The sequence below is a fragment of the Heterobasidion irregulare genome, assembly GCF_000320585.1.
Source record: "Heterobasidion irregulare TC 32-1 unplaced genomic scaffold scaffold_03, whole genome shotgun sequence".
Lineage (NCBI taxonomy): Eukaryota > Fungi > Basidiomycota > Agaricomycetes > Russulales > Bondarzewiaceae > Heterobasidion > Heterobasidion irregulare.
In genome coordinates, this window is record NW_009258199.1 from 2855222 (window position 1) to 2882919 (window position 27698).

At 52.3% G+C, this 27698-nt stretch overlaps 10 protein-coding genes across 10 annotated transcripts; 5 read left to right on the top strand and 5 right to left on the bottom strand.

The window, feature by feature from the left end:
• Positions 1-889: 889 nt before the first annotated feature.
• Positions 890-2380, bottom strand: HETIRDRAFT_116887 (uncharacterized protein; the record flags this gene model as incomplete). Its single annotated transcript, XM_009546071.1, has 8 exons — positions 890-1135; positions 1192-1278; positions 1340-1451; positions 1520-1673; positions 1729-1831; positions 1893-2124; positions 2181-2254; positions 2300-2380. The coding sequence occupies 8 exons, from the start codon at positions 2378-2380 to the stop codon at positions 890-892; spliced, it is 1089 nt and encodes a 362-aa protein (XP_009544366.1).
• A 1254-nt stretch (positions 2381-3634) lies between these two features.
• On the bottom strand, positions 3635-5365 carry HETIRDRAFT_116888 (uncharacterized protein; the record flags this gene model as incomplete). Its single annotated transcript, XM_009546072.1, has 8 exons — positions 3635-3880; positions 3938-4033; positions 4085-4196; positions 4258-4411; positions 4468-4594; positions 4626-4857; positions 4956-5113; positions 5297-5365. The coding sequence occupies 8 exons, from the start codon at positions 5363-5365 to the stop codon at positions 3635-3637; spliced, it is 1194 nt and encodes a 397-aa protein (XP_009544367.1).
• Positions 5366-6104: 739 nt separating this feature from the next.
• On the bottom strand, positions 6105-6863 carry HETIRDRAFT_433420 (uncharacterized protein). The gene has a single exon (XM_009546073.1). It carries the CDS (start codon positions 6305-6307, stop codon positions 6137-6139), a length of 171 nt encoding a protein of 56 aa, XP_009544368.1. The 5' UTR covers positions 6308-6863; the 3' UTR covers positions 6105-6136.
• A 184-nt stretch (positions 6864-7047) lies between these two features.
• On the top strand, positions 7048-9692 carry HETIRDRAFT_458325 (uncharacterized protein; the record flags this gene model as incomplete). The annotated part of the gene is made up of 10 exons (XM_009546074.1): positions 7048-7300; positions 7357-7460; positions 7523-7845; positions 7912-7987; positions 8048-8089; positions 8155-8343; positions 8408-8994; positions 9065-9181; positions 9239-9278; positions 9334-9692. 10 exons carry the CDS (start codon positions 7048-7050, stop codon positions 9448-9450), a joined length of 1848 nt encoding a protein of 615 aa, XP_009544369.1. The 3' UTR covers positions 9451-9692.
• A 543-nt stretch (positions 9693-10235) lies between these two features.
• Positions 10236-11698, top strand: HETIRDRAFT_116890 (uncharacterized protein; the record flags this gene model as incomplete). The annotated part of the gene is made up of 8 exons (XM_009546075.1): positions 10236-10307; positions 10413-10424; positions 10455-10574; positions 10634-10702; positions 10758-10904; positions 10965-11143; positions 11210-11501; positions 11552-11698. The coding sequence occupies 8 exons, from the start codon at positions 10236-10238 to the stop codon at positions 11696-11698; spliced, it is 1038 nt and encodes a 345-aa protein (XP_009544370.1).
• A 1064-nt stretch (positions 11699-12762) lies between these two features.
• HETIRDRAFT_425969 (uncharacterized protein) lies at positions 12763-14545 on the top strand (the record flags this gene model as incomplete). Its single annotated transcript, XM_009546076.1, has 7 exons — positions 12763-12838; positions 12965-13008; positions 13202-13285; positions 13352-13420; positions 13483-13639; positions 13768-14315; positions 14375-14545. The coding sequence occupies 7 exons, from the start codon at positions 12763-12765 to the stop codon at positions 14543-14545; spliced, it is 1149 nt and encodes a 382-aa protein (XP_009544371.1).
• Positions 14546-15648: 1103 nt separating this feature from the next.
• On the bottom strand, positions 15649-17698 carry HETIRDRAFT_35213 (MFS monocarboxylate transporter). Its single transcript, XM_009544883.1, has 10 exons — positions 17544-17698; positions 17265-17483; positions 17040-17206; positions 16738-16975; positions 16642-16676; positions 16527-16588; positions 16278-16470; positions 16148-16205; positions 15972-16089; positions 15649-15906 (listed from the first exon to the last, which is right to left on the bottom strand). The coding sequence occupies exons 1-10, from the start codon at positions 17669-17671 to the stop codon at positions 15826-15828; spliced, it is 1299 nt and encodes a 432-aa protein (XP_009543178.1). The 5' UTR covers positions 17672-17698; the 3' UTR covers positions 15649-15825.
• An 895-nt stretch (positions 17699-18593) lies between these two features.
• HETIRDRAFT_458327 (uncharacterized protein) lies at positions 18594-20486 on the bottom strand (the record flags this gene model as incomplete). The annotated part of the gene is made up of 11 exons (XM_009546077.1): positions 18594-18794; positions 18843-19083; positions 19160-19470; positions 19536-19589; positions 19648-19692; positions 19749-19831; positions 19908-20054; positions 20117-20167; positions 20220-20274; positions 20340-20352; positions 20415-20486. Coding segments are annotated over 11 exons (1150 nt in total), but the record flags the coding sequence as incomplete, so codon positions are not given.
• Positions 20487-21103: 617 nt separating this feature from the next.
• Positions 21104-24272, top strand: chd6 (choline dehydrogenase 6). Its single transcript, XM_009545003.1, has 17 exons — positions 21104-21322; positions 21382-21561; positions 21626-21653; positions 21704-21726; positions 21791-21813; positions 21867-21928; positions 21995-22174; positions 22237-22317; positions 22368-22545; positions 22605-22640; positions 22702-22789; positions 22893-23006; positions 23072-23275; positions 23345-23774; positions 23835-23858; positions 23927-23974; positions 24049-24272. The coding sequence occupies exons 1-17, from the start codon at positions 21231-21233 to the stop codon at positions 24079-24081; spliced, it is 1824 nt and encodes a 607-aa protein (XP_009543298.1). The 5' UTR covers positions 21104-21230; the 3' UTR covers positions 24082-24272.
• Positions 24273-24802: 530 nt separating this feature from the next.
• Positions 24803-27672, top strand: aao1 (aryl-alcohol oxidase 1). The gene is made up of 16 exons (XM_009545002.1): positions 24803-25032; positions 25081-25162; positions 25229-25292; positions 25347-25440; positions 25496-25602; positions 25673-25748; positions 25803-25931; positions 25984-26000; positions 26053-26221; positions 26288-26359; positions 26421-26512; positions 26566-26811; positions 26868-26952; positions 27008-27366; positions 27421-27505; positions 27560-27672. Coding segments are annotated over exons 1-16 (1791 nt in total). The 5' UTR covers positions 24803-24920; the 3' UTR covers positions 27562-27672.
• Positions 27673-27698: the final 26 nt, after the last annotated feature.

The window sequence follows — 27698 nt, forward strand, 5'->3', positions numbered from 1 at the left end:
TGAAAGTGTTTTTCCCCCGGCAGCCTTGACATAAATCTACCATGAGATAAACAAGAAGGCATATAGCTATGTGTTCATGCTTAGCTATCCGTTTCGTGCTGGTATGCTGACTTTCAATATCTTCACATCGTTGCTGTCAGTCGGGTAGCGCCGTATATGTCTGCGATTGACCTGCGATGCGACCGATTAGAACAGACAGAACATACACTGATCTTCCAGAAGACGGTCGGGAGTAGATGATGAGCACTGAAAATTTCTAGATTGATAGCATACAATGATAATTTTCCTGCTTTGACTTCAGATATTGTCGCTAAAGAGACGACGGTCAGGAGTGGTAGATCGCCGCTCGATGACGACGAACTCGTTTCAGTGCACAGAGCTCCAAAAAATAATTCACTCATGTTGATTACGGAGGTCCGTAGTGCTCAGTGAAGAGCATTCATGAAATAAGGATAGAAGGAAGCATCAAAGAGGCCTAGTGAGAAAAATACGAGAAACCTGACCGTAATCGACGCTACTCACACACGAGTTTAGTGAAGACATGACTTCTGAGGGGCCACCATGTTTTATTAGAGGATATGCAGTAATTGGACCCTGGCACCAGATTGACCAAGGCATGGACCATAAAGCAGGAGAGCAGACAGAGACATCACTTTGGGGTTTTTGATAGAAATATTACGTGAAGCTCGAAAAGGTAACTGTCATGCAACTATTACGTTTTTGTCCAATAAGCCCCTTTCTACAGTCTGTCCTTCAAGGGGAACCCCTAGGGCAGCCGCGATTAGGGTCTCTGACAGCAGGAAAGGTTATAGTGCTGTTTCAATGCGTTTTCGCATCAACAATACTTATACATACAGATGCGGGACTACATTGCCCTGCTAGAGACAATTTACACTGAAGATTTGATCGAGTCCCTATAGTCGTCTCTCTCAAAATCGACTGTCTGCATGTCAGTGTCTAGTTGGATGACACTGATCTGATGTCGGCTCGCCGTAGTTTTTGAGACGATGCCCGGACCAGGGGCGAATTCCATGTGTGTATTATTACCATCAATAGATCCCACGACGCTGCCGCGCGAGTCCCAAATCGTTTTTTCGAGGCTGACGAGGACGAGAATAACGGTGGGGTAAATTCCCTGTGCGCATGTTCCTGTGTTTAGTTCGTCCCTGGATGCTTAATGCAGGCACTCACGGCTAATTGAAGCGAAATAGGTAGAATTAGCTCCCCTATGTTATTTAAGGGGACGATGCGGATGAACCTGTTAACGAGGAGGATAATCTGTGGGAGAGAATGCCATAATGATTTTTAGGTTTTTTTTGCTACAAAAAGCTGCACTTACCCAGAAGATGCAATAGAATGCTCCAGACTCGACTAGAAGCGCCATGATCTTCTCGACCCTTGTCCTCGAGTTGCCTTGACCGAGGTTTTCCTTGATGAACCGCCTATGCTGCCTATAATTAATTCAAATTGAATTTCTCAATTGCGAGGCAATTAACCAAATGAAAAAACAATGACACACCATGCTTTATAGCCAATAACTGACGTCGTCGCGAGGTTGGTGATGAGCGATAATACCCATGATGCGTACTGCAGTTCAGCCGCGACACGGGACAGCTCTACGTTTCTTATCAAGAAGACTCTGGTGTTGATTCCTATACTCGCAATGGCGGTTGCTGAAGTTGTAAACGCTCGAAGGTGTTTTAACAATGGTTCATTTGAATGATTTACCAAGAGATCCGAAGAGGACGAGCAATGGGCCCACCATCATCTTCCTGTTCTCGCTAGACAGTGTCCAAGCCCTCCAGACCACGATAATGTCGCTAAGCATGAACTTGAAGACACGATTATCAATATTCCTTAGTCTGCGTTTTTTGTAGACGAAGCGAACGCACGTTGAGGAATGAGCCAATCAAATTTAACAATTCAAAGCCAAAGCTCGACGTGATCTTCTCCGCCGCGTTGAATCGATAACCGAGATTGGGCGACGACTGGTCGATCAGCACGCCTTGGATAGTGGCCATAAACGAAAAGATGCTGAGCGCCACACCCGCACTCGCGGATGTGAACATGATTATCGTGGCGATCAGCATGACCAGGTTGACTCTAGACTTCAGACCCTTTCCCCTTGAGTGGTATCAGTCAAGTCAGTCTCACACTGTGGGCAAAGTTTGATCGCTCACATAAGGATATACGCCACAAAAACAGCTAGAAATGCAAAGATGCCTAAAGCAGCTGTGCGTGAGCTCCTGCCATGCTAGAAAAAGCCGAGAGGAGAAGATTCACCCCAGAAGAAGATTACGCATATAATCTGAATACTCATGACCATGATGATGATGCCGATTTGGCTCAAGAACTGCGAAACGGTTATTTCTTGAGCCATAGTTTGTTGAACGATATACAAGGCAAAAGTCGAAAGGTCAAAAACAAGAGGGCCAGCCTGAAGCGAAAGGAGGAAACGAGAATAGTCAGTCGATGAGTATAGCTTATAAACTCATCGAGTCGTCAGGACGGATAGCCCGGCTTGATGCTTCTCAGCGTCGGTAAGGCTGGGCGCTTGATGAAGAACATCGAACCTGTTCGGTATCAAGGCGTCTGCTGTAGTACTGATGCTGGCTGTTCATCTAGATTCTGACCGTTGCCATAATCTTCATAATGTTTGCTCAACTGTAGCCTTGACATAGGTCTGTCGCGAGATAGACAAAGGGCATATAGGTACGTGATCATCCCTAATCAATAATTGTCGTGTTGTTCTTCCATCTTCCACTGTCTTCACATAATTGCTGTTGGTCAAATTGCGCGGCATATGACAACAATCGACCTGCGTCGTTAAAAGATCATCACAAAGAAAAAGGGCGTTGATATTTCAGAAGATCGTGGTGAGTAGACAACGAAATATAAATACCTAGACATCGCGGCTTGATATCAAACACTGATCGTTTCCCGCTTTAGTTCAAAATATTGTCGCTAAAGAGATAACAGTCTGGCGCGTCTCGTAGATTGTTGTTCGACGACGATGAGCATTGTCTGCACAAGAATCAGAAGATATTTGCCCAAGTTAATCGCAGAGGTCCGTGGTGCTTGTTGAAGAATACTCATGGAATAGGGATAGAATGAAGCATCGAAGAGGCCTGACGCGAAAGATCTGAGAAACCCACAGTATTCACTTGATTCACGAGTCTATTGAAGACATGACTTCTGAGGGGCAACTGTTTCATTAGCAGATTGATGAAGGCATGGACCATAGAGCAGGACAGCAGGAGAGCTGGCAATGGCAGTGCGCGGCAGAGATGAGTCGCTGTCGTCCGCTCGTGACCCCAACTTTCCTATACAGTTTGGTGGCTAAACCGCGCCGTCGAAGAGGTGGTTGAAACTCCGAGAATGGTCGACTTACTGCCTTGGGGTTTTTGGTAAAGAAGTGAGGCTTGAAGAGGCAAAAGTCATTGCAACTATTGTTTTTTGTCAGATAAGCAGAGCAAAATGATGACTTTGGGCAGAGCATTGGTTCCTTTCGACAAGCGCAGTAGCAATTAGGGTCTCTGACAGCAGGAAACGTCAGACTGTTGTTTCATGGCGTTGTCGCATTAACAATACTTATACATACAGACGCAGACTACATCGCCCCGCTAGAGACAATTTACACTGAAGCTTTAATCGAGTCCCTATAGTCGTCTCTCTCAAAATCGACTGATTGCATCCCAGTATCCAGTTGGATGACACTGATCTGATGTCGGCTCGCCGTAGTTTTTGAGACGATGCCCGGACCAGGGGCGAATTCCATGTGTGCACTATTGCCGCCAATAGATTCCACGACGCTGCCGCGCGAGTCCCAAATCGTTTTTTCGAGACTGACGAGGACGAGAATGACGGTGGGGTAGATTCCCTATGCGCATATTCCCATTGTGAATTCGGTTTTCCATGTGCTATTGCAGTTACTCACGGCTAATTGGACAGCATTGGGAACAATGACATCCGTCACGCTGTGGGGACGGCCAAATACTCTGATGGTGACAAAGTTGGTGACGAGGAGAGTGATCTGTGGATTAGAGTTTCAGCGAATATTGCAAAAAAATAACTCTTGTCTTACCCAGAAGATGCAATAAATTCCACCAGACTCGACGAGAAGCGCCATGATCTTCTCTACCTTTGTCCTTGAGTTCCCCTGACCGAGATTGTCCTTGATGGACTGTCGATGCTTCCTACAATATGGTCGTATTGGATCCCTCAGATGCGAGGCATTCATTGCAGACAACGACAGACCATGCTTTATAGCCGATGAGTGACGTCGTCGCCAGGTTGGTGGCGAGCGACAGGGCCCATGATGCGTACTGCAGTGCACCCGCGACCTGCCCCAGCCTTATGCTACCTTTCAAGAGGACTTTGGTTTGCACTCCCATGCTCGCGATAGCGGTTGCTGAAGTTGTAGACGCTCAAAATTGATTTTTAAGACAATTCATTTGAATTCTTTACCGATGGATCCCAAGAGGGTGAGTAACGGGCCCACCATTAATTTCCTATTCTCGCTGCACAATGTCCAAGCTCTCCAGACCACGATCATGTCACTAAGCATGAACTGGAACATGCCACTTTCAATTCCCTTCAATTTTGTGCACCAAAGGCGAACGCACATTAAAATATGAGTTGATCATATCTAAAAAATTCGAGACAAAGCTCGACGTGATCTTCGTCACCGCCACCAACCGAGAATCGAGATTCGGTATCGACTGGTCGATCAGCGCGCCTTGGATGACGACCATAAGGGAGAAGATGTCGAGCGCCAGCTGCATGCTCGCCGATATGAACATGATCACCGTCGCGATCAGCATGACTAGGTTGAGTCTGGACTTTAAACCCTTTCGCCTTGAACGGGTCAGTCATGTCAGTTTCACCCTGCGTAAGTATTCTGATAACTCACAGAAGGATATACGTCACAAAAACAGCTAGACATGCAAAAATACCTAAAGCAGCTGCGCGTAAGATCCGGCCATGTTGGAGAGAATCTGAGAAGAAGGGATTCACCCCAGAACAAAGTCTCGCATAGAACAGCAACATTGGAGATCACGATGATGACGCCGATCTCTCCAAAAGTTTGCAGAACGGTCATTCCAGCCGTATTCTGTTAGAAGATGAACGAGGCAAAAAGGTCAAAACAGGAGGGCCAGCCTGGAGCGAAAGGAGGAAACGAGAATATCGATTCGATGGGTATAGATTATAAAGGGATCAAGCCATCAGGACGGACAGCCCGGCTTGATACTCATCAGCGCCGATAAGGTTGAATACCTGATAAAGAAGATCGCACCTGCTCGAGATCAATGCGTATGCCGTAGTGCTGATGCCAACCATCAATATGGATTCTGACCGTTACCATAATATTTCGAAGTATCTGCTCACCCGTAGTCTTGACGCAGGTCCGTCGTGAGATAAATAATGAGACACATGAGTATGTGTTCGTCTCCAATCTATCCATATCGTACCATTGTTCTGTCTTCCACTGTCTTCAGATGATCACTTTCGGTCAGATTACGCGGTATATGACAAGAAAAAATGAATTGAACTTCTGGAAGATTGTGGTGGGTAGACAATCAAGAAACCCCGCCTTGATGTTTAGACATCGTCGCTAGAGAGACGACGGTCCGAATTCTCGTTATTCGATGACAACAAGCTCGGCGATCTGCACAATAGTTCATAATATACCTTGAACATGGAAGTCACAGAGGTCCGTGGTGCCCAGTGAGGAGCACTCATGAAATGAGAATAGTTTAAAGCACCGAAGGGGCCCGATGAGAAACATCGGTAAGCGAGGGTGCTCACTTGATTTGAGGGACAAACTGGTTTCATTGAAAGCTGTGAGTTCTTTTGTGCTCTGACTAGATTGATTAAAACATAAATCATAGTCAAACGTCGAAGCAGGAGAGGAGGAGAGCCAGTGGCTTGATTGCCGTGTCGTCTGCTCGTGACCAGAAGCGGTCCATCACGTGTGCGCATCGCGCAAGAGCACGCCATCGTCGGACTGTGAACTGGGAGTGAGCGGGAGAACCTCGTCGGTGTCCTCTCTCCCTTAACCATCATCTCCGTCTTTCTCTCCTGCTGCGTAACCCAGGCATCGTCGTGGGCAACGATCCCTTCTTAAATGGCGTCTCTAACTCCTCTTTGGAGCCTCATCTAGGGCGCGAAAGATGGACATCGTGGACATGCACCTATGTGGAATTTGGCGCAGCAGTGTCAGTGCTTTGGAATTGAGGGTCGGCGCTGACAAGGCTACTTTCTTGGTGCGTGCCCCGACACGCTTGTCACCCATGGCTAGGCCCATTTTGCTTTCCCACTACCACCCACATGCACTCCGTACTGCTTTGAATTGTTGGACCACACTGAACGTTCACCGCGCTGTGCTATAGCAGTGTCGCAGCAGTGTCGTAGCAGTGCTCGTTTGTGATGGTATCATACGTAAGTTCAAAAAAGCTTATCTTCGTGTCGTGATCCGTCTAGCAGCCATGTCTTATCATACCCTGCCGACGCTGTCTTCCGATTCCGCCGTGGTCTTATCGCACCATTTCCCCTCCCGACATCTGAAGTTATGACGCTGAACCCTTGCTATGCCGAATTGGCGACCGTCTTTCTCACGCTAGTTCCTCATTGGTCGTCCCTATGCCGATGGCGAGTCCCTGAAAGACGATTTTTTTCGCTGGGCACCCTCGTTGAGAGACACGCCCTTGTTTCTATCGCTGGTATCTTACGTGTTTTTACTCTCTCGCTGCGTCTTCTGCTGAGATAGACTTGGATGTGTCACGGCTTACGGTGCGTTGAGTGCTGTTCTGCATCATTGTTCATCATGTCCGACAGTTCCACTGCACGCGGAGCCCTGTCAGGCGACCGCTCTGGTCCCCATGAATTCCGAATGCTCTTCTCTGCTCCTTGATGTTATCTTCCCATTGCAATAGTTCTCCCCGTCTCAATCCGAGATTGTCCAAAGCCGTGTAAATACTTCTAATCGTATAAAAGCGCATCTACGACTCTTTCCATTCCCCAACGAACTGTCGTTTATCATCCAAAATGTCCTCCTCTTCCTCGATTTCTGAGGTCTCTACTGCTCCATCGTCTCCGCTCCCTATGGAGATCCATACTTCGTACCTTATCCTCGGCAATGCAGGTCTTCTGGCGGGTGTCAGTGATAAAATCAATGGAGAGGACACGATCCTCTTCCTGACGGGCACTGGCACCTGCAACGAAGTTGCCGCCTTGATGGACCAAGCAAACGAAGTGTTGGACGTTGACATAGCCAAGAGACGGTGGGACGATGAAAGGCGTAAGTGTCTGTCTGACTGTTTCTGTGAAAATTGGCATTCAAATTTGCCTTCTCAGTCGATGGCTCTGGTGTCTGTTTTCGCTCGAACTCTGAGCACATCCCTACTGCCGAGGGCATGACTCATATTGACGTGACTGCACTGAGCGTGGCCTCAGACGACGTACGCGAAAAGATCTTCGCTTTGCTGATACCTCTCGAACTGAACGAGGATTCGACGCACAGATCCCACCCGAGATCGCCCTGACCCTATTCACCAAGGCCCGCCTCCGCGCGCTGGTCGCGCTTTTCTCCTCCTCGCCGAGCGGCACTCTGCACCTCTATGTCCTCACGCGCCCACCCTTCGTCTTTCCCGCGCTCTCTACCTTGCGTCCGGCTCCGCTGAACCCGACAGCGACTCACTTTGGTATCCCATCAGCGCAAGAGTTCCGGGACCTCTGGAAGGCGTGGGACTGCGTCACGCTAGGAATGATCCCCCGCGCGATGCTCCATGAGAAGCCGATCGACTTGAGACACAAGTGTTTGTTTTATTTGGGCCATATTCCAACGTAAGTCCGTTCGTTAGAGAGAGGAGATTTAAGATGGTGATGGCGCTGATGTGACGCTGATTTCAGGTTCTTGGATATGCTGTTGAGCAACTTGCTGAACGAGCCGAACACCGAGCCGAAGCGGTTTACGATGATCTTTGAGGTGAGTACACGCAGATGACTGTGGGATTCGTGTGGATGGGAGGCTGATTGGGATGCACAGCGCGGGATCGACCCCCACGTCGACGATCCGGAGCACTGTCATGTGAGTCCTAACCTCTAAGCTTGATACTCTCGAATCTCAACTCAGTGTCGTTTGGATGTGTGCAGCGCCATTCGGAGGTCCCGACGAGGGACGAGGACTGGCCTAGTCTCACGGAGGTCCTTGAGTTCCGCGATCGCGTGCGCGCGCGCGTTTTGCGCCTCTTCGAGGACCTCGAGAACGGGACACGTACCATCACACGGAGGATTGCGCGCGTGCTGGTCATGACGCTCGAGCACGAAGGGTTCCACATCGAGGTCAGTCATCTGGTCGCTGTCAGTCCTCGATCGGGCCTAAATGTGCTCGCACCTTGATCCGCAGACGCTACTCTACATGCTCATCCAACGCGCCGGCACAGGCACGCTCCCCCCGCCTGGATTTACACCGCCCCCGTTTGCTGCCCTCGCAAAACAGTGGGCTGCGTACACGCCGCCTGCAACTCCGACCGTCACGCTCGGTCCCACCCAGCTGGTCCTGGGGCACGACGACCCCGAGTCGGACGACCTCCTTCCCGAACTCGCGGGCGACGTCTTCGGGCGCGCGTACGGGTGGGACAACGAGAGCCCCGCGCGCACCGTGGCCGTCGGCGCGTTCCGTGTCGAGTGGCGGCCCGTCACGAACGGGGAGTACGAGGCGTGGTGGCGCGCAGAGGGCGCGCGGCGCCCACCGCCGCCGAGCTGGGTCGTGCATGGGTCCGAGGCGCGCGTGCGCACGTTCTTTGGGAACGTCGGGATGGACGTTGCGCGGCATTGGCCGGTGATGGCGGCGTACGACGACTTGCGGGACTATGCGCACGCGAAGGGGGGCAGGATCCCGACGGAGAGCGAGTTGAGGCTGTTTTTGGATACGTACGAAGTGGGGTATGAGGGGGGTGCGAACGTGGGGTTCAGGAACTGGCATTGTGTCCCGTGCGTAATCGACTCTTGCAATTGGGCTTTGGTGTCAGAGCGTGTGCTTTTGCTGACGCATTTGTGACAGAGCGACGGCAGGCGGGGAGAAGGACGGTGGCAGAGGTTCGAATGGTGGAGTGTGGGAGTGGACCTCTGACCTTTTTGATACACACGACGGCTTCGACCCGACGACTATCTTCCCTGGGTAAAGTTCACCGGTTCTCTCAGTCCGCCCAGCCGCCCATTCATCATGTTATGATAGATACTCGACCGATTTCTTTGACACCAAGCACCACACTGTCGTAAGTCTCTCTGCTGATTTCTTGGATCTTTGACTCAGCTAGAATTTCTACGCAGCTCGGAGCCTCTTATGCGACTATTCCTCGTCTTGCGGGTCGTCGCACTGTGAGGAACTTCTATCAACACAACTACCCTTACCCGTGGGTTGGTGCCCGAGTCGCGTATGACGTCTAGATTTGCATCGGGTTCGGACTCGGACTCGGACTCGTCGCGCATATTAACGTTCTCGATCTTGTGTAATTGTATACGTTTCCATGCACTGTTTTTTTGTTATATGTCTTATTTAGGGCTCTCTCTGTATGCACTCGATGCAGGCAGCTCACATGATGCTGATCATGTCCTTGTTTTTACGCAACTTCTCGCGAAGTTCGCGCTTGTATAGGAATTTAAACAGCATTACCTGCCCTTCTGCTGCCCTTGAACCGCGCGAAAAATTGTGCGAGTGCGTGACGCAGCACTTCGATAACAGGCACACTCACACCATAATTAGCCTTATCATAGTTCAAGGAGAAGGAGGCTCATTATAGACATGACCACATCGCAGTAAGCGTGCGACTCGTTGCATTTTGCCTGTCGGTTCTTTCCTTCTGTATGGAATGCCACATGTTCTGATTGCAGCTATTTATGATCAGGCTGAGTGGCGCTTGCGCAGAGTCAAGAGCAGCCTTGTGACGAATCGACCCCAGAGCAGCTTGATGTAGGAAGATTCCCTAGTTCCATGCGTTGTAAGTGCGGACCACGCATGCCCAGAAGCTTCGTCTTCCTACGCATTCTCTTTACTTCTATGGGTAAATTCTGGTCTCTCATTCAATTACGATGAACTGCGGCTGCGGGGCCACCAAACATCCTCGACCGAAGCTTTGCATTCGCTAGTATATATACTGCTCATGATCGCTTCATTGAGGACACTGTCTGATTGAGCACTCACTGTTGCATCATCGCAGACTCAACTTCAAATAATGCTGAAACTGTCATCGAACTCACTCTTGAACGAACTGGTCTATATCACGAGACATCTCGAGCAAGTTGAGGTAAGTTGTTTGCTCTACATCTGACCTTGCTTCAACACCACCCTCTATGCACTTATATCTCTCTCGAGGACTATAACACCACTCTCTGAAACATTTCACTCACAGAAAGAATATGAGGTCTGTTTGACACCCACGCTGCGATAGTAGGAAGACTTCCGGGATTTCTCAGAAGAATTCCCGCAGACGAAAAAAGCAGCAATCACTTTGCTGTGTAGAGACATTGAGCACATATCAGAAGAGCGGGTTGCATATAGGATCGCACTCAAGGTAGGGTAAATTGTGCTTCAACTCCCGGAATCTTCAGCACAACGACCCATATGCTACAGAGGCTAGAGGCAGACATTGCACGCTTTAACGCCTCAAAAATCCAGCAGAAGGGAGAAAATCTATTCCAGGTGCTGTTCATTAGTGACCGTCGACTGCTGCATTCATGACACCGCCTATATATAGCCCACTGTGAACGTCGTTGTTGAATCTCCTGCGGATGTACCGGACACCTTATCGCAAACAAACGATGATCGTAGCATTGTGGGCGAATCATCGCATCAACCCCATGGCGCTCTGCGAGAAGGCTCAAATAACGAATGCCTACCTACTGTATGCTCGACAACTTATGAATGATACCGGCTTGTGCATGCTGACATTTATCCTTGCCAGGCGCCGATGAACAGTTATAATGAATACCCAAGGTTGTCAAGCTTCTCATTCAAACCTTTGAGCTTGGCTCCTTTTTGCAAGCATGAAGTCGCGCTCCGGCGATGTCTTCGAGATGTCAAGAAGATGAGATCCACATTGTCGCTCATGATCGAGCCGCACTTCACGATCAACGACGCGTTGTGTCAGGAGTTTTCCAAGCAAGTCACATTCAATTTTATTCTTTGAAGCACTCAAATCTGAAACAGAAAACTAAGGGCCCCCTTGAAGTTCATCATCGCTCCAGCTGCGGCACTTCTTCAGGGAGAGGGTTCTGTCGACATTTTCTTGATCCTGCCCGAGAAAAAACAAGTACGGCGAGGTAAGGGAAAGAAGAAACGGGTAAAATGGCGCGATCAGAGGCGAAAAGTAGCGAAATTATCCACACGCGACAACGAGCTCATCGTCCGGGGGCCAGAAGGCTATGTATATTTGGGCACATATCGTGGACTTAGCAACGAGAGGTTGTCACCTGTGGTATTCGAAGGTCTTGATATATCGGTGAGCAATCTTTCGTCTTTGCGTGCATTCAGCCATGAGAGGGGTTTTAGGTAAAGGATGCAGTAGCACACGAAACCGCATTGAGACCTGATAGCCAAGGAGCAATATTGAAGGAGTATTCGTCTGGTGAACTGCAGGCTCAAAAAGTGGTACTGCAAAAGATTACCTACAACAAGGCCCTGGAGACATTCCTTTAAAAAGTCGGCAATCAGCCCAAACACAGTCAGTAGAATGGGGACGGACGCACTCTGAATTTCACAGCCTCTAGAAGTTTCTAGAGCACTGTCGCACGAGTAGCGTTTCAGTCGACGAAGTACTTATGACAAACTGGTTGCTCCGTGCGAGCTATGTATGAAGAATACGGGTGTGAGCAGGCTACTACTACTCGCATTGGCAGCTGCAGCAGAGGCTCAGGTTCGAATAAAGAGGATGAGGAAGGTGTCATCAAAATATCTAGCATGTTAGCTACATATCTCCTTCAAATTTATATCGATTGTATTATTGAAGTCGAAGAAGCCCTCAGTCTCAAATGGTACTTCCAGGCTTCACAAACAAAGGGACCGGCCTGTGTTCAAAGGCCTGTCAAGCAGGCTTCGAAGCTCAACATAGTAGCCTCATGCTCTATTATCAAAAGTATTAGCTTTAGCTGAGTAATCCTATGGTATTCCAGTATGGCAAGCACTTGCACGGATGAGTCGCAACTGATCACCTGCCTGTCAAAAGCTTCGAGGGTCCTGCGCCGTATGATAGAAGGCTGCTGGGCAGAACGAGTCCGTGGCGACGAACTTTGAAGGCATTCTGACCAAAACATGGAAAGAAGCCCTTGTTCCACATGTCCCGAATTAAGGTGAAAAGATCCAAACGGTTTCTTACCTCGCAGAGAGGTGACACCCGTCGAACTTGTATGAGTTGATTTGCCTTGGTCGATTTCCGGGTTTGCCACGTAGTTCACACGTGGTCAGCGTTTTGCACGTGGTTCTCCGGGTCCGAGGCTCCCCGGTCTGCGTGTAACAAATTGACAATGCGCATGACCTTCTCAAATACCACTCTTTCTATGGACGATGCTCTGATTTTCCATCCCTCAGGAATCAGCTGCGTCTGCGCAACCAAACATCGTATGTGTGAGCTACAAAATGTACCAGCACATACGCGCATAGCCTAGCGCAGCGAGCTGGCTCGCCAGTATATATACTGTTCAATGCTTGACGTCTCATGTCACTCGCACGCCCACATTACAGCTTTCTTCGTTGCTATATAGAATATGCCTATTCCCATAGGTTTTGAGCGGGACCAGATCTACAAATGTCTGGGAGATCGACTAACAAAATTGGAGGTAGGTCCGTCATTCGATCTGAGCCCGATACTTTCGCTCTCGCGACTTCCTATTGGCTTAACCACTCACGCGTTCAATGTTTCACAGAAACATAATTTGCATTTGACATCACGCTGCTTCGAACTCGAAGATCGCTCCAAAGGCGAAATCGAGCGCATGTTCACGGAACTGCAGGTGCGATCATGTAGTATCGTATCGGAAGCTCCGTCACGATTCACACATTGTCCTCTTGAGGACAGATAACGCATCTCACCTCACTATATCATCAACTCGAAAGCCGATTCAATCACGCGTCTGCCGAACTACAGGTACTCTCATATCGAGATTTTCATGCCCTACCACCAAGTTTTGTTACACTTTCTCACAGCAAAAGAACGCCGACCTCGAGTTGCGATGTCGCCGACTCGAAGACCAAATTAATATACTCCACCGTGCGCTTGTCGAGTTGCAGGTCTGTCCATGACATACTTATGAACAAGAATGTCTCTTAATAAGTATAAATGCACTGATAATGCAGAATGAAAAGATCTGGCTCGAAATCCGGTTTGCTTGGATGTTGTTTCCGCGTAGACTGGATTCAGAGAAAGTAGCGTCCACTATTCTGATTGCTCGTCGAGCTCGATATTTCTAACTCACATTCACTCATAGCGGCCAGACTTCACCACTCGAATGCGTACTCCAAGCCCGGACCGCATGTCACAAGCAAGCGACAACGAGCATGGAAGCTGGCTGCAAGAAGAAGACGGAGGACCCATCAATTCTATTTGTATACAGGAAGCAACCGACTCCGTGCACTCCTCCACGAGTGAGACCTATGTGAGCTCTGGTCATGACAACATGCGCCTAGATGACAGGATGGTTTCTATTGAGTGCTGCTTATTACCGACTCACAGACGCTGACTTTGATTTGATCTTCTCAGTACTCATCATCAGCAAATGATCGACCTGCTTATACCGGCTTTATGCCTCCCAGAATGAGCCCGTTCTGCAAAGACGAATTCGCTTTACACGGATGCCTTGAACACGTACGAGAGGTAAAATCCTTACCACTGCTTCTCATTCGTGCCCTAACAAGTGATGGGCATTCGGATATGCGGTATAAGATGTCCATACAGCAAGTCACCTTGGCCCATTACTTCGAAGACACTGATATCTCTAACCAAAGTCTCAGAAACTCCCTTGGATTTATCATCACTTCCTCTGACGCATTTGTGAAAGAGGAGAGCTCAGAGGAGACAGTTGTCATGATTCGACTCCAGTTAATAATTCAAGAACGAGTGCAGGGCAAGAAAACAGGGAAGAAGAGTGGTGATGGGCCTGTACGACAGTGGAGGAGTCGCAGGAACAATCTGACAAAGATCTTGAATCGCAACAGCGAGCTCATCGTCCATCTACCGGATGGGTATTTTTACCTTGGCACGTTCTCTGGTCAGGGAATCACAGTCTTGAACTGCGATGAATTTCAGGCCCTCGACCTACCGGTGGGCCGTTCTCTTTCCTTCTACTCCTCATATATGAAGCCGACGACCTAAGCATCCAGGTAAGAGAGGCCGTCATTCGCGCGACCGCAGGAAATGTCGCAATGACTCTCAAGCTTTTCGAAGAGATATCCTGCGCATACTCGTTGGGCAAGCTGCTTGCATGCCGGGTCGCGCTGAAGAAAACAGGATTCAATGACGCCTTGGCCGGTGCCTTGCGCACAGCCCACTAGTCCAAAACCCCTGCCAGAGTGCTGTCATGGTGCTTCGTGTCATATCACTCATTCCCATCGCAATCGTCTAGCAACTGTTTGATTGACATTTTTGATCGTAGCCTCGGTCTTTTCCGGACACGGTAGATTCTGGAGCCGAAATTCGTGTCCACTACGATACATAAACATAGCACATACAACGGCGTGGGCAAACGGTCCATCGAGCGTGTATTGATTTTGACCTGGGGACCGGTGCCCATCTTGCACGATCATGGATTTTTGGACAATGTCTCTGCATGGAAGCTCGGAGAACAAGTTAGGCGTGTGCGCGAACTTAACATTATTTGGCTCGTGTATCAAGGCATTCCGAAGCCTAAACGAGTTGAGTGCCCCTCCTCTTCGACACAGTGTAGTGGGCGAATGCGATCAGGCAGGTGCCGCTGAATAGCATCACCTGAGAATCAAATCGTTGCATTTTAGCGCAAAAAAACGAGTGACCGAAGCGTGAGCGCACACCCTACTAAAGATTATGGCGCGATGCCGTCAAAATGCTTGTCCGAGGAATGCACCTTGCATAGGAGCACCGAGAAGGGACCCAAAAGCCGTAATAAAATACACAAAGCCTAAATGCTGCCTGGATTCACCAAGCCAGTCTTCAGCATGTAATGCCTCAACTGTGCGAACAACGCAGCGTACCCTATTTCTTCTTTATCTTCAGTGAGCGACATCACGGCTGGTGCCAGCATTGCCAAGTTTGTGAGATTATTGCCAGTGTTATGTTTTCCTGTACGCTGAAGAGATGATACGCACATGCACCTTGACAGAAACCATACAAAAGAGAGAAAGCGATGATGGCGAGGGAATCCTGAATTCCAAGCATGCAGAAAAGGAGGAGTACAACTCCAAGCATCAGTAAACGGGCAAATATACTTGCTTAGCTTATAGAGTGCTTGTGCCACTTGGACAAGTCTTGCAAGGGCTGTAAGGCTTGTAAGACCGAAGCTTGGGCAAGTGCAATCAGCTAGATCTCATGCATCAGCGCCCGCGAATCATTCGATTTCTATATCCATCGTGCCACCGCTCGCATCACGCCTTCCGCCCGCGGGTATCGCGTCGAGCCTCCATCGGTCAGGAAAGGTCACGAGGTGGGGCTCGCTATCGCATAGGCGCATGCGTGTATATACACATCCAAAACAGGAGAGCGGTATGTGCACGGGTATCATCAGACAGCAGAGGACGCGGAGGGCACAGGGAATTGAGAGGCGCGGGGATCACGGGCAAGCAGCACGCTCCCGCGAGCGCTAGACCACCTGGCTTCCTTTGCGCCGCGCGACCATCTGCCGCGCTATCCCTACACCCACCGTCCCCGCGACCGACATCACCTGCACCCGCACCGCACCACCATCAGCCTCAATCATACCCTGCCCGAATCAAGCCCGTTGCTCACCGCACTGAAGATAATGGGCCGAGACCATGTGAAGGTGGTCCCCAACAGGGCGCCCTGCACAGGCGTGCCGAACAGAGATCCGAACGAGGTTAGGAAGAACGCGACGCCCATCCGCAACCTGTCGCGGCGTCAGCCGACCCCGATCGAGCGCCCAGAGCTCACACGAACGAACGCACCCGATCTCGCCCTTATTCGCGGTCAGCGTCGCGATCGTTGGCGCGAGGAGGGAAACGACTGCACCCGAACGAACCCAAATCTTCAGAAACGACAACGAATTCAGAATGAAAAGGAGGCGCGCGCACGCACATGCGCCCGTGAAAAAGCCGTAGATGATCGCAAACACCACGATCCCCGCCGTCGATCGGATCCCCAACAGCGCAAAGAGCATGATCCCTGGCCCCAGACAGGCCGGGACAAAGTTGTTGAACGGGCCAACGGTGTCCGCCAGGAAGTTGGGGATCGTCCGGCCCAGAATCGAGGCTCCGTTCATGATCGCTAGCTGCGAACGACGGCGGGTTAAACCACCCGGTGTCAGGTGAGCTCAGTGAAGCCTACCGTGTAGAATGAGAAAGTGACACCAGCGCCGTGGAGGATGGAATATAGTTGGATGTAAAAATCTGTTTTGTCGTCAGCGGGGCGATCAACGTCCAGACGATGCAAGATTGCTCACACGGGAAAAAGAGACCCCAGTTGACGCAAAATGCGCTGTCGTCTTTGGCTTCAACAACGTGCGTGCACCGAGGGACAGTCGCCGTGAACGGCTCACCCGAATATGACCAACAGAAACGGAACATCTCTCGCCATTCCCGCTAGACCGCTCGGCGCTGCTTGACCCCCTGGAGGCTTTCCTGTGCCAGGAGGGCGGGGGCTCATGATCAGATTCGCAATGACTAGCAAGCCGAGGATGAGGAAGGCGGAAGCACGGACGCCCCACGCGAACCCCACGGAGTTGTGGAACAGCTGGTTCAGCATGATCGGGAAGATGATGCCCCCGATGGATCCGCCTAAAGCACCGCACGAGCGCACGGGGATGAGTAGAGACACAAATAAATGGTAAGTTCCGCATACCGGTGAAGACGATACCGATCGCAAAAGCGCGGCGCGCTTGCCAGTGATGGGCCTGGATAGCGACGGCCGGAAGGTAGATGAGGCCACCACCGATTCCCATGCCCAGACCTTGGGACAGAAATATCTGGTAGTATTTATCGACGTGGGCGAGAGACAGCATGAAGAGGCTGGAAGAGGAGAGCGCGTTAGAGCGCCCGCGCTCGAGAGCGAAGGGTGAAAACTGACGAAAAGACGTAGAGCAAAGAGCCCGCGAGGATGGTCTGTCTGAAGTATCCCATATCCAGAAGCTTTCCTGCGGGCAGGCCCATGCCGACTAGGAAGAAGAGCTGGACGGAGCCGACCCAACTGACTCTGGATGCGGAAGCGGCGCCATCGCGGGTGTAGAGGTCCTGGTAGACTCCGAACGCGTTAGAGTAGCCAAAGGTGCAGAAGAGGCAGATCCAGCTGGCGCGGAAGAGATAGGGTCAGCGAGAGGGCGGCGATGAGAATCAATGAGAGGCACACCCGCCGAGAATGGTGAGCCATGCGCGAAGGCCGCCGTCGACGCGGGCAGGGGCGGCGGGCTTCTCCTGGGAAGGGGGGGCGGTATCTGGCTCCGCTTGAGGCTGGGATTGAGGGTTCGGAGTGTCCATGAGAGGGAAGGTGCGGAGAGAAGAGAGAGGTGACGAGATGGAGGAGGGAAGAGGAGACGGTCATGGTTTGAATGGACCGCGGAGACGTGGAGGCAGGAAGGGCCCACGGCGTTGATCAGAACAGACCGCCCAGAACACGACGGGCCATGGAGTCGCTGAGGCTGAAGATGGGAAGGAACTGTGTGCAGAATGCTTCCATTGGAGGGGCATCGCCGGTGCTCTATCTGGGACCGGGACCGCAAGCGGGGGCACATACAAGGCGACGAACGCGCCCACGTGCACAGCCGATCACCTTCCGCGCCCTGATACTGGAGCTCGGGACACGCCCGCGTTTACACGACACGGAAAATCAAGGCGGAACAAGCACACAATCTCCTCTTCATATATCTCTCAACGCTAATCCAGGACAAATTCAGCATCTGGCTTCGGAACAATTAATGATGAGGCAGTGGCCGTGAGATCGGAGGGTACATCGTGTAAACTTCACGTCCTTGTTTAGGATACGCTCTCGATTCGTTCGAAGCCTCAATATCGTTGTGCAACCGGCGGAGGGGGGGCGGGTCGTCCAAGGTGAAACGCGGTAGATGTGGTGTTCCTTGCACACTGCTCGATCTCCGCATCCGATCGCTTCGCACAACCCAAATGAACTTGCGCATGATGAATATGTCAAAGTAGATCCAGATCAGTAATCAGTGTCTACGGACGCCTGCGCTTGCGTGCCTCTTCTCCGCAAGATTAGAGAAATAGTGCGGCAGAAATTGGACACAAAGATAGGGAACGACGGGGCGAGCACGGCATGGAATACAAGCGAGGAACAATGCTGCAGGACGGAAGGCGACGACATCGCGAATCCGCCTGAGCGCAGCACGACATCAGGTATATGGCACCAATCTCGCGCTCTCGCGCTCTGTCGAGGGATTTTACAGGCGTGTACATAAATAATACATATATTCAAAGCATAGACATCGCACAGGAGGACACAGAGGCACCACCACGACAAGCAGAGCCCATAAATTAAACCAGTAGACGACCCATCCGCGCAGCCTCAAACAGCGTCATCACCCTTCGTCAAGTTCATCATCGGAATAACGTTGCTCTCCGTTCCCTCGTAAACGTGTGCATCCTGCGCACGGGTCAGCGGCGGGGACGGCGGGACGAGCGGCGCACTCACGGGCTTGCGGTCCTCGCCGTCCCGGGTGACCTCGACGTACTGGGAGATGTGCACCGCCTTGGACGTCGCCGCGGAGCTGTCCTGCGAGGCGGTCGTGGCGGAGCGCCAGCGGTAGTGCGCGACGCTAGAGACCTGCGACGCGGACCCGAAGTGCGTCGTGGGGTTTGCCTTGAACAAGGGCGAGCGCGAGTTGAGCGACGCCATGAGCGAGTTCGTGTACAGCTTGCAGAGCATGAAAGCGCTAGAAACCAAAAACACGACAAGTCAGAACGAACAAAGGAGAAGGGCCTATCCCCTCTGAGCAGCAGGGGCCGTACAGGAGTGTGTGCAGGTTGTTGTTTCTGAATCCAAGGAAGAGCCCGAGGTCAAGGCTGGCAGCGGCGGCGGTGACGACGCCGGTCTCGACCGTCATGCGGATCAGGCGCGTAAGCATCCGCTCCGTCCTGTTGTTGCCGTCTGCGTTCTTCTTGGCGGCGTAGAGCTGGTGCGCGACGCGGTGGACCACACGAAGAGACACACGATCAGCCAGCGCGCGGGCGCGATCCAGGCTCAGCGCCGATACACGCACCAAGTATACCATGCTAACGGCGACGAGCACGTCTACGAGCGCGCTGCCGCCGAGCCAGACCTAGCGAGGGCGCGCGGTGCGGCGTGTCATTATTGGACGCGGGGGCGCGCGGAGGGTATACTCACGCAAACCATCGGGTAGACCACGTGGAGCTCGGTCACGACTTTGAGGGGCACGAACTGCGGCGCGCGAGGCAGGGTCAGCGGAAAGAGGGATTTCAAAGGGCGTGTGCATCACCCTGATCCCGGCGGCGAGCCCGCCACTAGCCTGTGCGAGTGCTAGCTGCAAAGACGATGTGTTAGAACATGCACGACGGGAGCAGGAGAGCGGGCGCAGACCATGACGATGGCGCCGGGTATCAGGCGCCATTTTCCCAGGACATAGATGCGCCAGGCGAAGAAGCACTGCACCCAGGCGGACACTGGGGAGGGAGGGAAAGAGGTCGAGAAGGTCAGGCGGTGTCGGGCAGCGAGCAGGGGGGTGGGAAGTGGCCCGACCTATACCACTGACGGCCGGGATGGCCGAGAAGCCCCAGCCAGGGACCTCCAGCGCCTCGGGGCGGCCCCAGCCGGAACACATAGCGGACCATGTCAAGGCGCAGGTGACTGTGCTCTGGAAGGTGTCCAAGACAAAAAGCATATACACTGCGCGTGCGGATGGCGAGATGTGTGAGACTCTCGATAAATAGCATTGACTGTGCACGTACCTGTGATTTGAATCCACAGCATATCTCCCGGAAATGAAAGATAGTATATATCTGAGATCGACATTAGTGGCGGTGCGGGCGAGTTGATAGAACGGTGACCGACAGAGCTGGACGATGGATATTCCGTATAAGCAGAAACTAAATAAGCCCCCTAGGAGCTGTAGAGTAGGAAAATGGTCAGTAACGACTCTTTTATCGATGCAGGATGGAGCGGAGAGCGTACGAGGGGTCCCACACTGAAAAAAAATACAAGGGTGCAATCAACAGCTGCGCAAGAGTTGATGCCAATGATACACACATGACAAGGATATCGGGGGGTATTTCAATACCCGTCGTGGCGGCGCTGCTAGTCGTGGTGGTGTTGTCCATGAAGTGCGAAAGGCGTCAGATGCAGGTGATGGAGGAGAGCCGGTGCGACTACGCGCACTCGTGCTTATAATCAAACTTGGAAATGTGTACATCGTCTAAACAGTGCATACAAGAAAAAGGGACGCAAGGGAGCGTCAGCTGGGTTATTCATACGCTGATGGTGGACGATTGGAGCGAGCGCTCCGGGGCTTGATGCTGATGTGGGTGTTTGTGACAAGAAGTGTGACGCGTGACGGTCAGCTCACCCGGGCGTCGGTGGACCACGATCAGTGCCTCGAACCCAAGACGGATGGACGGTGGTTCCCATGGCTGACCCTACACAGAAGAGTCGTCCTGTGATGGATGATGGTGATGGCCTGGAGACATACACACGGAAGGGCTGTCTTCTGTGCAAGGTCAGTTTGGAGATGCGTCTGATATCGTGACCAAAAGACAGGCGTCCTGTGGTGAGTGTTTGATACAGCGCTGGTAGATTGCCGCCTGCGGGCGAAGCGGGGAGTTTGTGTCCCGCCGCTTCTGATGATGTCCTCGCCCCACCCAATCCCACGGGGCTGCGGACGTCCATTGAACTTTCTACGCCGCCCAGTTCGAGCTCGCCGCATCTCTTGCGAACCCACTGCCGCTTCTATCCATGACTCTGCGTGCCGGGATGCTGCCGACTCCTTCTATATAAGCGTTTGGCGTGCCCGTATGCTCTCTTCGTCCAGCACAGCTGACTCTAGTACGCCTTCACACCCTCCATACCATGATCGTCACCAATCCCACCGACTTTGTCTCCACCTCGTTCGATTACCTTATCGTCGGTGGAGGGACCGCAGGAATCGTGCTCGCTGCACGGTGCGCACAGGTCATTCGCGCACCTAAACTCGCCAATATTGACGTGTGTCGTCCCCCAGCCTCTCCGAGGACCCCGACATCGTCGTCGGCGTCATCGAGGCCGGAGACTACTTGCCCGACATGCCAGAGATAAACGTCCCCGGCATGGTGGGTAAGAGCCTCGGCAACCCCCAGATCGATTGGTCTTTCGTGACCGTACCCCAGTCCGCCGCAAATGATCGCCAGATTTTCGAGCCAAGGTGTGTGCACCTCATGCTCCCCCTTCCGTTCAAGCACTGATCGCATCCCGATCGTGTTCTGCAGAGGCAAAGTCGTCGGAGGGTCCTCGGCCGTATGTCCGCTTGTTCAAAAGCGTCTTTTGTATTACTGATCCACCATTAGCTCAACTTTATGGCCTCGGGAAGGTAAGATTCTGCCCGTTCAGCCTATTCTCGACAAAATGATAGCTTGATGGCGTACATACCTCAGAGCATCCGCTGAGGAGTATAATGGTATGTTTGCCGAGATGCGATGATCACATTGTGTTCTGATGGCCTCCGATTAGCTCTCGAGACCCTCGGAAGCTTAGGATGGAGCTGGGATGAGCTGCTCAAGTACTTCAAAAAGGTCGTCTCTGCGCTGTCTGTAACTCGAGAGCAGAATCTGATCCCTGTTTCTTTTATTTATCCGCAGTCCGAAAAGTTCACGAAGCCTTCGGCGGCCGTTGCAAAGACCTACCACGCGGGCTACGACTACGATTTTCACGGTAAAGACGGCCCCTTGCAGAAGTCCTATCCGCAGTGGTTCAATGATTACCACGTCGCCTTTTTGGACACGCTGGACAAGCTGGGGGTGCCAATCAATACGGACAACGTGTGTTTCGCCCTGTAGAGTCTTCCTCTCTCGAACGCGATCTCATAGCCATGTTCTCATAGGGACGCGGGTACAACGCTGGAACGTTCACTGGCGCCTTCTCCATCGACCCCGCCACCGCGGCCCGCAGCCACGCCGGCACGGTGAGTCGAACCTCACTGCATACTGTCTTCCCTCATCAAAACGCTCCAAGGCCTATTATGCCCCCAACGCGGACAGGAAGAACCTTGTGCTCCTCACGGGAGCTCAAGCTACCCGTGTAGTTCTCCAGCAGGGCACTGCCGGAGAAGTCTTGGCCACCGGCATCGAGTTCACGAAGGGCGGTGAGACGTTCACGGCTAGGTCCAAGTTGGAAGTGATTTTGTCTGCGGGTGAGCTCGCGCCATCCTGACCGTGTCATACTCGATGGGCTCAAACGGCCTGCGACCAGGATCCTTCCAGACCCCGCAGTTGCTCGAGCTGTCTGGTGAGCGAGCGTGTGTATTGACAGTGGGGCACGCTGCTCATTGGTAGGTTGATCGTTGCAGGGATCGGATTGAGCAGTGTCTTGGAAAAGCACGGCATCAAACAGATCCTCAACCTCCCCGTTGGAGAGAACCTGCGTGCGCAAACCTTGTATTCCTCACTTCGCAGCCGTTGCTGAAACCGCTTCTTTCTTCGTTCATGGGCGGATAGAGGTGGGCGTATACCACTGCGTTCGCCACGTGATCTGACGTAGTATCTATCCCCAGGATCATCCTTGGGTCCCAGCTGTGTTCGAAGTCTCCAAGGAGGTTGAGACCATGGACATTTTACAAGACCCAGAGAGCCTTGCCCAGCAACTCAAGCTTTAGTATGTAAACGGCTGCCAGCTCTCGCTTTGGTGCGATGTCTCATCGTTCTCGTCCGGGTTTTCAGCCAGGAGCAGCAAGGCGGCATGCTTTCGTCCATGTTCTCTGCGTACTCCTTCGTGCCGCTCCGCACCTTAAACAGTCCGACCGATTACGCCGAGTGGATGGGCCGTCTCGAAAAGGACACCAGCCTGACGGACACCCCCGCGCACCGCAAGCAGTTGTCCCTCCTGAAGCACTGGTTCTCCGACACGAAACAAGCCCAAGTCGAGTACGTCCACCTCTCACTCTCCCCGCTCGCCCTCAACGCCGCACGCTGACCCCCTCCGCCCGCGCGCAGATTCATCCAGCTCCCAGGCTTCTTCTCCGTCGGCCCGCTCAAGCCCAAGGACGGCTGCCGCTTCCACACGCTCATGATCACGCTCCTGCACCCGCTCTCACGCGGCTCGGTGCACATCGCCTCAGCCGACCCCACCGCGCGCCCGGACATTGACCCGGCGTACTTCAAAAACCCGCTCGACCTGGACGTGATGGTCCGCAGCGTCCGCTTCGCGCAGAAGATCGTAGCCACCGCGCCGTACGCGGCCGTGCGCGCGGTGCCGTACGACCCGCCCGCGGAGGCGGAGAGCGACGCGGCCGTGCGCGAGTGGTGCAGGACGCGCGTTGAGCCGCTGTACCACCCCATCGGGACGGCGTCGATGCTGCCCAAGGCGGACGGCGGCGTCGTCGATGCGTCTCTGAAGGTGTACGGAACGAAGAACCTGCGCGTCGTAAGTCCATTTTCGTTGCGCGGTGCGCTTTCTACCCGATGTTGAATTGCGTTTCTGCAGGTCGACGCGTCTATCATTCCGCTCGTGCGTATCTCCCTGTGCGACGCCCGCAGCGCTCGCCTCTTACCTTTTGCCTTTACCTCCTTGCGCAGCAACTGTCGGCCCACATTCAGTCTACCGTATACGCCATTGCCGAGAAGGTACGGACCTGTGGCTGTCGCCCGTTCCTCGCGGCTGGACCGTGTCGCGTGCTGATCGTTTCTTTTATTCGCAGGCCGCAGACATCATCAAGGCCAGCCGTGCCTGATTGGGCGTCTCGGTGATGAAGTGAAGCCGCCTGGAACGTGTTTGTCAACAAGTGAGGTGATTCTGTTGTACGATTACCTGATGCGTTTGAACCGATGTAGGCAAGTCGCTAAGGAATGTTGCTGTGCTCGCTGTTCGTGTCATTGTAACCTCGTTGTCATGTGCAATCAATCGAGTCAGACTCATCCTTCCACGGTGATGGATGACTGAAAGTAAAGCTACTATCCCCGGGATGGTGTTCGTCGAGGTCATTTTACCAGAAGGTTGATAGAAAGATCAGTTCGTCACCTTTTTCTTAGCTTTCTGCACGAGGAGCCTGCAGCTGCTATATCGATTCCTCTATCGCTCAATGAAGCAGGTCAGAAGTCATGCTGTGGAAGGAGCCTGTCTAGGTGAGTATCACTTTCGAGTGTTGACTGTAATTTGTTGCCGTACATAAATAGCATCGCTTGTTAAAAATGGGACAAAAAAACTTGTGATCTGTGATACCGTGCAGGCAGTCTGGGAGATGGATGGACCCACACTATTCCGAGGTGCCCTAGCCCCTGGGAAGCCGAGGTTCTCCATTCAGAGCTCTGGAGATCTTGCCACTGATTGCTGGGAAGACGTGCCTTGTGCCGTCGCTTTCAATCAACATGCCAGTCGCGGCCCTAGAAGGTGTGGGAATCCAAGATATCCAAGGGTTGCACGTCACGTTTCAATCTTCTACGCGCCGACTACAACCACCGTACATATGTCCGCCCTCCCCCGCCTATTGATGCGCAATTTACGCCCCAGCGCCGTGCTTTGCCCATTGCATCGCTTGGGTTTCTCTCGACTGCCAACTGTCGACGACGCGAAATGTCTTACCTTTTCGCTCTCTCTCTCTTTCTCGCGCCTGCACTCGGAGCACTCTACACAAACCCGTCGCAGCTCCCCGGCAAGTCAAATTATGACTACATCGTAGTTGGTGGTGAGTCTGCATATGTATTTCCTCCTTACTAGTACTGATGAGTGCCAGGCGGCGCTGGCGGAGGCGTCATAGCGAACCGTCTGACAGAAGACATCGGCACGAGGGTTCTTTTAATCGAGGCAGGCTCAAGGTAAGCTCTTGTGCATCTTCTTCGTTACGCGTTCTCACTTTCGCTTTATCCGAAATTTGTGTTCAGCGACTACCAGAACTTGAACATCAGGGTCCCGGGATTTGCTAGTAGGCTGGGAGGCTCACAATTTGCAAGTCGTTTCATTACGCGCGCCGAGCGATTCTCATGATTATATCTGCGCTAGGACTGGAATTTCACGACTGCTGCGCAGCCGGGGTTGAATGGTCGCACAATTCCATACACGCGGGGCCATGTCCTAGGCGGATCCACGTCAATCAGTACAGTTTTTTCTCTCCTGACAGGCTGCCACGTGCTAATTCGAGCCTCGAATAGACTATATGGCCTATACCAGAGGCTCAAAGGACGACTGGGATCGCTGGGCGAACGTGACTGGGGATGACGGGTGGTCTTGGGACTCAGTGCAGCCCTATGTGCGAAAGGTATGTGCCGTTCTATCTGTCTGTGCGAATTGATCCTGCATCAGCGAGCTCAATCTTATTTGCATTTGAGATGGAGAAACTCGTGCCCCCCGCCGATCATCACAATACTACTGGCGAGATTGATCCGTCTATCCATGGCCATTATGGTGAGTCGCAGTCTCTCGGTAGGTTTTGAAGAGATTTCAATCCTTTCATTATAGGACCTGTGGGCGTCAGCTTGGCCGGATATGCCCTTCCGACGGATCCTCGAGTCATCAATGCTTCCCTCGAGTTGTCGGCAGAATTTCCCTTCAACCTCGACGCCAACTCGGGGAATACCCTAGGCATCAGTAAGCACCACTAGAAATATTCATGAACATGGAAATTTTATGGATTGTGCAGGCTGGTTCCAGTTCACGGTACGACATCAGAGAATGTACTCCAATTCACGTCGTTTCTCAGATCATGTAGATCGCAGATGGCGAACGCGTCAATTCGGCTACGGCTTACATCGCGCCAGCCCTTCGTCGCTCAAATCTCGATGTCTTGGTCAACACCCAAGTCACCAAGGTACTTCGCACGGGCACGCAATCAGGCAAAGCGGTCTTCCGAGGGGTGCAGCTCGCACAGAACGCGTCCAGTGCGTGTTTTTATTTCTTCTTTCTCGCGTGTGCGGAGCATCATGCGTTCCCTCTCGAATAAATAGGTCGTGTTTATACTTTGAATGCACACGAGGAGGTCGTGCTCTCCGCAGGTGCGATCATGACGCCCCACATCTGTATGCCTTTTCATTGTCAATTTGTCGGTTTTGAGCTGAATGACTGTGGTGGCGTTCATAGTACTTCTGTCCGGTGTCGGGGATGCTTCATTGCTATCTTCACTCGGCATTGAAACGATCGTGGACCTGCCTGATGTGGGTCAGAACTTGCAGGTACGAGGCATGATATAATACAGTATACGCTCGTGTCGACGTTTTGACTACAGGATCATCCTCTGGTGTCGTCGTCATATACTGTCAACTCAACGAATACCCTCGACAATCTGACAGCGAACGCGACATTGCTTGCAGAACAGCTACAGCAGTGGGAGAGCACCCGCACCGGAGAGCTGGTTATCGGGCCGAGCAACCAAGTTGGCTGGTTGAGACTACCCGGCAATTCGTCGATCTTCGAATCTGCGGCAGATCCGAGCGCTGGCCCTACCTCCGCCCATTACCAACTATTTTTTTCAGTACGCAGTGATCCTGCTTTCTCTATGCCCGTCTCATGTAATCGTGCCGCTTCCAGGATAGTTTCATATCTTTTTCAGAACCTCCGCCGCCTGGCGGCCATTTCCTTACCGTATTCACTAATCTCATTTCTCCCTCGACACGTACGTCACGCTTGCTCCCTGAGACTATTCCTTGCTCTAACGTCAAGTATACAAGGCGGCAATGTCACGTTGGCCTCGAAGGATCCCTTTGAGTATCCTGTGATTCAACCGAACTTTTTCAGTACCGACTTCGACATATTCACCATCCGCGAATCCATCAAGGCCGCCCGTAGATACTTGTCGGCGCCTGCGTGGAACGACTGGATCTTGGAAGAGTTCGGATCTTTCGCTCAAGCGCAGACGGACGCGGAGATCGAGCAGTATGCGAGGAACTCTGCCTTTACTGTATTTCACATGTGCGGGACGTCGGCCATGGGTAGAACGGGGAGCGTTGGGAGAGGAAGCGGCGCGCTCAACGCGGACTTGACTGTGAAAGGGACTGTGGGTCTGAGGGTCGTGGACGCCTCCGCATTCGTGAGTTCATGCCGCAGTCGGTCCGACCATTCATGGCGCTGATTTTTCTGGAAGCCGTTTATACCCTCTGGACACACGCAAGTGCCGGTGTATATCCTTGCCGAGCGTGCCGCCGATTTGATCAAGCACGCCCACGCCTGTAAGTCCCAATCGATCCTCCCGTGCCCTGAATGAACTGTAGCTTGCAACACAGAACATATTCAGCGAGATGCCGTCATCGAAGCCACCTCTTATCTTACCTGTTTTGTGTACTCGTACATACCTCGTGTGTCTCAGCGTAATCATGATGCTATTCATCACATATTCTTAGGCGCGGCATCGGGGAGTCGTCT